Source organism: Microtus ochrogaster, unplaced genomic scaffold, assembly GCF_000317375.1.
Source record: "Microtus ochrogaster isolate Prairie Vole_2 unplaced genomic scaffold, MicOch1.0 UNK73, whole genome shotgun sequence".
Lineage (NCBI taxonomy): Eukaryota > Metazoa > Chordata > Mammalia > Rodentia > Cricetidae > Microtus > Microtus ochrogaster.
In genome coordinates, this window is record NW_004949171.1 from 1562482 (window position 1) to 1571141 (window position 8660).

The 8660-nt window shown below is 48.2% G+C and overlaps 1 protein-coding gene across 1 annotated transcript; it reads right to left on the minus strand.

Moving 5' to 3' along the window:
- Positions 1 to 1261: 1261 nt before the first annotated feature.
- Positions 1262 to 3444, minus strand: Cavin3 (caveolae associated protein 3). Its single transcript, XM_005370209.2, has 2 exons — positions 2429 to 3444; positions 1262 to 1878 (listed from the first exon to the last, which is right to left on the minus strand). Exons 1-2 carry the CDS (start codon positions 2810 to 2812, stop codon positions 1477 to 1479), a joined length of 786 nt encoding a protein of 261 aa, XP_005370266.1. The 5' UTR covers positions 2813 to 3444; the 3' UTR covers positions 1262 to 1476.
- Positions 3445 to 8660: the final 5216 nt, after the last annotated feature.

The following is an 8660-nucleotide window of genomic DNA, read 5'->3' on the forward strand; positions in this document are numbered from 1 at the left end:
GCCCAGCTTCCTTAAAAGGAAACCCTCCCCTGGCATGCCCACTGGGATTATGACCGGGCTTGTGCTGGATATGAAAGTGTCCACAAAAATGGTGGTGAGCATTTGAATATTCCAGAATATTTCGAAGTCCATGGAGCTGACATGATGTGTACCTTTAAGGAGGAATTGGCACTACAGTCGTTCATTCTATTATGAAACAAGTACAGAATAAACACCTCATGGCATTCTACTGAAATGATTTGTTTTGAAATTTTTCAATGGACGGCTTTTGGCCTGAAGGGAGGCGGGTTGTGGTAGCAGGCATATCTGGCTGAGAATGCTCACTTCACAGCATCCAGGAAACAGAGACAGGCAATAAAGTGCCCATCTGTCTGTGCACACACACAGCGACCTACTTTCTCCAGCTAAGACTTACCTCCCACTTTTCACCATCTCCCAATAATGGTGACATATGATGGATCCATCAAGAATCCATTTATTATATCAGAACCCATTCTGCTACAACAAAAAAAGAAAGGAAGGAAGAAAGAATGAATGAAAAAAAACCTTGCAACCAAGCTCACAGCAATGAGCTTTCAGGGAACATTTCAGATTCAAACCCTAACAAAAATCTAAAAAGCATCTATAGCCTACTGTTATTTTATTTTTTGCATCGACATGAAGACTGTGGAATTACATTTCACGCATGAAGTCAGTTCATCATACTGTCTTTGTAAGGATGCTCAAATCTAAGCGGCCTAGACTCAGCCCATGAGGTTACTCATTTGTTCTTGCAAACAAGGAGTGGTTTGTGGAGAACATAAGTAGACCCGGGGCTACTTTGGGATTGCTTTTCAACTGAGCCTCACCCCAACGGTCTGGATTGTATGTGGCCTCTAGCAGAGACCTCGGCGTGAGCATCAGACAGTAGAAGCAGGAAGAGTGGAAACAAGTCTGATGAATGCAACCTGTGAAACTCAACTCTGATAGAGAACAAAGAGGCTAAATAGTTAACATCAACTGGGCATTTTCATCAAAGAACAGCACAGCACCCTCCACCCCAGCAGGGCCCCAAACTTCATTTAGATGTATGTCCCCAAAAGGAAAGTGTTTAAGCAGTAAGTGGCCAGCCGGGTATTTCTCCGAGCCAATGGAGGAGACCTGGGATTCAGGGAAAAGTGAGGAACGTTTGCCTCTCCACCATTCCAGGCTCCACCACGCTTACTCCTCCTACTGCCTCCCCAGCCCAGCCCATCCTCGCCCTTTCACACGGACTCTGGGTTAGATGAAATTACTTTTATTGCAGTGGGACTAAATTAGGTTGAATGCTCCTCTTCCAGAGGACACAGGGTACCAGACTGGAAGGCCAGGAAGGGAGGGTCGGAACTGGGCAGTGGATGCAGGATTTTCTCCTTATTTGGGTGTAAGTGCTGCATGCCTTAAGGATTTATTTTGGGACAAGGCCTAAACCCCGAGTGGGGCCGGCAGCTCCAGCGATCAGGCTGCACTCTCGATTTGAAGCACAGGCCTTTCGGGATCTTCCTTGGTAGCCTGAGGAGGTTCTGGCTCCAGGGCAGACTCTAGTGAGGGCTCCTCCGGTGCAGCGGGTTGAGCTACAGGCTGGCCATCTGGTGGGCCTTCAGAGCTCCGGACAGGCCCTAGGCGTGGCGGCTTGACTGGTGTGGGTTGTGCTTTACGACTGGAAAGGGCCCTTCTTAGGCTCTGTACTTTCTCCAAGCCTGTGCGTCGCAGTCGCTGAGCCCTGGACTCCACCGGCTCCTCATCTGAACTCTCTCCAGCTTGATCCTCTGGCTGCTCTGGGCCCGGCACCGACTGGTCCTCGGGGCCCAAGAGTTCTGGTGCTTTCTGGAAGGCGCGGGCTGGAATTTCAGTCTCCTCCTGAATGTGACGACACAGCTTTTTGATTCTGGCAGGCACTTAGCCAGCACCAGCCTGAAACTCTCTCCCCGCGGTTACACCAAAGGAAGCTACTCCACCCTTTGCCTCTGCACCAAGAATTGGACAAATGAGAGGAGTGGGAAAGATGGGGCCAGGAGCAGAGGAATGAGCAGGAAGGGAGAAAGTGGGCTGCACACGTTTGCAAAGTAGATGAAATCTGTAAGGTATGAAAGAAGGCAACAGCTGTATGGGCCCTTGGAGGAGGTACAGAAACACCACAGCCGTTATTTTCATGTGGTTGGGACTGACCAAATCTTCAGACTGGCCTGAGTTATAGCGGGGAGGGATTGGCCAGGCTGGGAGTAAGAGAGGGATAAGGCCACGATGCGGGAAGTCAGAAGAGGGTGCAGTTAGAAGTGGGTGCGGCTCTGAGAGTTTGTTCCACAACTGAGGGCGGCACATAGGGTCAGGAGGTGGTGGACCGGTGGAAGGCACCACTCTCTAGGTGGTGGTCTAAAGGCGGGATGAGGGGGTGCCTAAGGTCACTGACCTTGAAGAGCAGGACGTGCAGCTTCCCGCGCGCCACCAGCAGCCCGTGGTTGGCCTCCAGCCGCTGCACCTGAGCAGCTCTGTGCAGCGCCCGCTCCTGGGCTGCATCGGCATGTGAGCCCACGCGCTCCGCCTTGGCCAGCAACTGCGCTAGTGTGTTGCTGGTGGTGTCGTGGCTGCGACTCAATGAGCCCAGGCCGCTCTGAATGCGGCGCACCGAGCCTGCCAGGCCGCCTTGCCTCTCGGCTAGGCCACCCTGCCGCTCCCGCAGCGCCTCCAGCATTGTGGCCAGCTTCTCCAGCAAGGTCACCACGGTGACGGCGTGCACGGGACCCCCAGCAGGGGCCCCGGGCACAGGCCCAGACTCCAGCGAGCTCTCCCCCATGATCTCTGACAACCCTGCCTGCTCTCCCAGCGACCGAAGGCTGCGATCTGGGCTAGGGACGCCTTTCCCCGCCTCCTCCCCAGTTCAGGCCGTGACTCAGCCAGGCGGAGTTGGCATCTCCCGCGGTGGGAGAAGGAGGAGGCCGAGCAGGGGGCGGGATGTCCGAAGGGGGCTCTTTCGAGGACTCCGCCCCGGGATCTGCGGGGAGGCAGGCTGGCCCAGAGGTACCCCGCAAACCCTTTCCCCCTCTATTAGCTTAAGCTCTACATTCGCCCATTTCCGTAGGGGGCCTCTTTCAGGCCTATGCTCTCCCACAGCAAAGGACGAACCACTGAGATTTTCATTTCATGCATCGAGTGATCAGATTGTGTTCCTGTGGGGGTCGGGAGGATTAAAGGGATGAGGTATAACCTAAGCCTTCAACGCTGCTGAGCCCCACGCTGGGCGGAGTCCTGGGAAGTTTGGAATGTTCTGCTACAGCCCCAGGAGTGCCTAGGCCCAAGGCAGGGCTTTATGTGGAGGCGGGCTGGGCGAGGCAGGCTCTGATGTTTTCCACGTTTAGCCTCTGGCTTCGTTTAATGCTGTCTCTTCCTATTGGTTTGGGTTGTCCTATTTTGGGCTTCGTGGGGGAAAAGCTCAGCTGTGGGTTGAATAGGAACTCTGTGACTGTGGTTCCTGCTTAGAGTCTTCACTCCCCTGTCTCCGAAACTGGTACACACTGGGGTAGGAAGATCACCCACTGGAGAGCAGTGTAGAACACACGAGTGTTATAGAGTGAAAGGTCTATCCCTGATTTCTGATTGTGAAACTTTTGGTTTTTACTATTTATATTGGATTAGGGTTTTCTCATTTTGGACCCCAGAGTACTGGAGCCATCTAAGCCTGATGAACTAAGAGTGTTTGTTTGAGACAGGGTTTCGTGGAGCTGGAGCTGGCCCTGAACTCACTGGTCAGCCTTGAACATCCATCCTCTTGCTTCCATCACCCAAGTGCTGGGATTACAAATGTGCACCACCAAGAGCAGTTTGTGCTGGTGCTGGGAGTTGGCCGCAAGGCCCGATACACCCTAGTCAACAACTCTACTAACTGAGCTACATCCACAATCCTGTTTCTGTGTTTCTGAGATAGGGTCTCACTGTATAGTCCTGGCCTCAAGCTCAAAATCCTGTCTCAGACACCTGAGTGTTGGGATAAACATACACCACCACACTCATTAGCTGGCTGACCCATTAGTTGGTTGGGTAACTGCAGAGTTAAGGATGAAATCCAAAACCTCAAACATGCTAGACAAGTGACCTGCCACTAAGCCATACTGCAACCCAACAACTTGGAAATGTATGTGCATGTATGTATGCACACGTATGTACAAAGGGTTTCAGGTCCCCTCAAGCTGTAGTTACAGGCACCTGTGAGCTATGTCCAGTGTGGGTGCTAAAATAGATTTCCCATCCTCTGTAAGAGCAGCAGGTACTCTGACTGAGCCATGTCTCTAGCTTAGACACACCATGTGTCTCGGGTCACCCAAAAGATGATGTAAATGAATAAGGTTGAGAAAAACCTTAGTGGCTGACCCTAGACAAGTGCAAGCCACAGTCTGGTCAGTTCTAAGTGTAGAGGCTCAGTGATATGGTTGATGCCCATCACCATCCATCTCAGCAGTCAGATGAAAAGGGCGTGTAGCCTGGGGTTTTAAACCCGCAATCCCAGATTAAGGATGATGAGTCAGGAAGAGTGGGACTAACCTGGGCCCCACAGAGACTGAAATGGCATACCAAATGTGTGTAGTGAGGTTTTACGTAGCACAAAGACCTCAAAAGTGAAGACACGAAGGGAAGCTGTCTCATTTTAAGCTTATGTTCAGTGAAGAATGGAGAATCACCCAGAGGTGGGATTAGACAAAAGGGTAAGGTCTGGTAATAGCAGGCGGGAGAGGGCCCAGCAAGGCCTGTCCGCTCAGACCTTTTTGATCTCTCTGTGCAGCGTCTTTCTCCTGGGTATAGAGCAGAATTCCCCTGCAACAAAGATGCTGAAGAAGATGAGCAACCCTTCTAATTTCTGTGGGATTTTTTTTAATTTAAAAAAAATTGTGTATGTGTGTGCGTGCATACAGACATGTGCATGTGAGGACAGGTGCCCACAGAGCCAGAGGTAGTAGATCCTCCTGGAGGGGAAGTTACAGGTGGTTGAGAGCACCCAATGTGTGTGCAAGGGTAGAAACTGCATCCTCTGAAAGAGAAGGAATGTTCTTAACTACTGAGTCATCTCCCCACCCCATAATTTCTATGTTTTGTGTTAGAAAAGAATTGTGGTTTCTGTGAATAGCTTCAGGGGAGCTCAAGAAAAGAGGTGGCAGGAGACAGGCACCATGAGAAGATCGCTGAGCTCTTCCATTCTCCATCAGGTCAAATTCTCAACATGTCAAAATACAGTGCTTGGTGGAATCATTTCCTGAGTCCCAACATAAAATAAAACAAAACTGAGTTCTCTGTAATTTCCCCCTCTCTCACTAAGGTGATTTGTGAGCATAGGCAAGTGGCCAAGGCAGCCCCTAGAGGGAAAACTACAGAAAAAATAGTCTAGATTTTCAACCTACACAATGCCTTCAGCAACTAGGAATCACACTCCTCTTGAGAGAAAGACGGAAGCTCCGTGCTAGATTCATAATTCTCAAGTAGTCTCTGGGCTGTTCATAAACTGGAATTCTTCATGTCACATACCAGTGCAGGCTTAATGTTTCTGATTATCGAATGGAACAAAATCTTAGAAACAATGCAAGATATCTAGATGAGTTGGCTCAGCATTAAGAACCCTTGTTGCTCTTACAGAGAACCCAGGTTCAATCCCCAGAATGCATGGACATGGTAGTACACAACCATCTGTAACTCCAGACCCAGGGGATCTGAGGCCGTCTTCTGACTGCCATGGAAACCAGGCACACACATGATACAAATACATACATACATGCAGGCAGAGTACTCCTACACATCAAATAATAAGTAAATCTCAAAAGAAAATTAAAGAAATGTCTTTGGTCCTAGACATCAATTTCAGACGCCCAGAAAGCTAACACAGACATAGTTGCTTGTATATTTCCCCGTGGTAAAGATTTCCTCTTGTGTCTTAGTTACTTTTCTATTGCTGTCACAAAACACCATGATCAAAGCAACTTACAAATGAAAGCATTTAATCTGGGGACTCACAGTTCCAGAAGGTTCTAGAGTCTATGACCTAACGTGGTAGAGAGCAGGGAAGAAGGCAGGCAGGTGTGGCTAGCACAGTAGCTCAGAGCTTCATCCTGATTCACAAGCACTAGGCAGAAAGAGCTAACTGGGAATGGTGTGGGCTGTTTGAAACCTCAAAGCCTCACCCCCGTGACACACCTACTCCAACAAAGCCACACCTTCTAGTCCTTCCCAAACAGTCCTACCAACTGGGGACCAAGCGTCTGTGAGCATATGGGGGCCATTCTCATCAAACCACCACACCTTGTAAATCAAATGATATCTGTGTCTGTTCTTTTCACCTCACTAATGCACTTATAGGTATCTGTGGTGGAGTCCTGCTAAGTGTACAAAAACACAAGTTTGTTGCTATCTTGAATGCCATTGGTTGTTTCTGGCTTTCTCACTGGCACGTTTCTGGGGTTTTCTGTTAAAATGGACTCTCTGGACTGCGTTAACAGCTGGTCTTTCAAGTCCTTTTCTATTTGCCATGCATCTTAAGAATTATCTGGTATAGAACTGTAGAGCAGACACAGCCTCAGGTTGAGCTAAAAGAAAATCAAAAGACTATGCCTATTCCCATCCGTCCATCTCTCCCAGAGTGAGACGACCAGAAATCCAGAGCATCCAGTCCATAGGAAAAACCCCTACATGCTGTGCCCCCTACCACTGTTTTGAAAGACAGCTGACTTCCCACTGTGGAACAAGTTATCTGTGTTACTATTCTTTTACTGGGAACTCCAGTAAGAGTTTCCAGCGGCCTGGGTGAAACAGACTCGTTGCCAACCTACAAACTGGAAAGGGTGATTCATGCCAGATGCTAAGCAAGCGTCGAGGAGTAGGCGTGTTATTTGGACCACGCTTTCACTCTTAGTTGTGGAAATGATATCAGAGATGTTTTGTGGTTATTTTAGTAAACTACCCTAACAGTGGAAATAAAAGAAAAAGGAGATAAAATTCTAAGTAAGCTTTCCTCTGCTCCATCATGCCTAAATATGTAATTTTGTTGTTCAGTGCTACAAATTTTCTTTATTATTGTCCATACTAAATGTCATACTTTAAAAGAGAAGTATATCACTGCTCTAGAAAATAAAATGGCTAATCCTGTTTTGTTTGTTTTCTACAAGAGAAAACGTTAACAAGGAATGAGCGTCAGTGGACAAGCATTACCTTCCCGCCTTTGTCATAGGCATCCTGCCTAAGGAAGGGGAGGCCGCACCACACAATAGGGGCTCTGTGCCGCTGGCAGCTTCAATACTTTAAAGATTTGCATTGTTTCCAGAAATTAAACTACTCCAATGGGTAGACCCCAGGTTGTTATCGTGTGACCTGGGAACTCCTTAAGTGACAAGAATCGGGCTTATGCCTCACTCAAATGGCTGTCTTCTGTAGGATTTTCTTTTCTCAGCTTTTATATATTGACTATTATCTCTCAGACAGATATACATGAGTCTTCACTCTCAGAACCTGTGAACATGATCTTACTTGGGTACTGGGCCTTAGCAGATAAAATTAAGTTGATGCTCTTAGGATGAGATCACCCTGAATTTAGGGTACACCCCTAGACTATTGCCTTTATAATGGAAGATAAAGTATCTCAGGAAAGGCGATGATGTGAACACCGAAGCAGATGTACGGTGGAACAAGTCAAGGTCTGCAAATGATGGTCAGAGCCCCCACAAATTAGGAGAGGCACGTGGTATGTTTGCATTGTCCTGCCTGGCAGCTAGAGCATGTGGTGCTACTGACAACAATTCCATACATCTGCTCTCTGCGACTGTGAGGGAATAATTTTGAGAAGGGGGTTATTTTCATGATTCTTTTCTTCCTTTTATTATTTTATTTATTTGTCTATCTATCTATATATCTATCTATTTATTTATTTATAAAGGGTCTCATGGAGTCAAGGCTGGCCTTGAACTTGTTGTGTAGACCTTCTGATTCTTTTGAATGCTGGGATTACAGCTGTGCACCAACACGTCCTATTTTTACCTCCCACCCCCATTCCCAGTGCTGAGGACAAAACCCATGATTTAGAGAATTCTAGAGCATTCTGTCTTAGAGATGTCCCCACATCTCTGTAGTTCTAAGCCAGGCACATCACAATAGCTTGATAGAACAGTTTTAGGAAACTAACAGACACAGACACTGCCTAAAAACACTGGAACAGAAAACAAAGCAAACTGTAACAGCAGGCCCTCAGTCACCCTATGAGAGGGAGAAGTGTTGCCTGCTGTTGTCAGGTGACTTTGCTTTGCTTTACATTCAGAAACTGTTCGTTTTCCACCTTGTGTAAGTATCTACAGAGCAGCATCCTGCCATGAAGTAGGATCCCTGTGTAGTTGGTGGCCTGGGCAGACTTGTCCTCTATGACTGGGAATTGCCAGATGTGTGCCTTCAGGCCATCTGCCTCCTCAGGCCAAGGAACAGTAACTCAGAAACTGGTGAAACTCAAGAGTTCATGCTGAAACTCTCCTTGGTCACAGCTTTGCCAGACTTCTCAGGGTCTCTGTGGAAGTGGAGATTAGCCGTGAGCTATCATGGGTACTCCCGTGAGATGATGCCAATCACCACTCACGTATGGAATTCCAGGGCCAGCATCCAGGCAAACCCACTGTGTGAGCAGC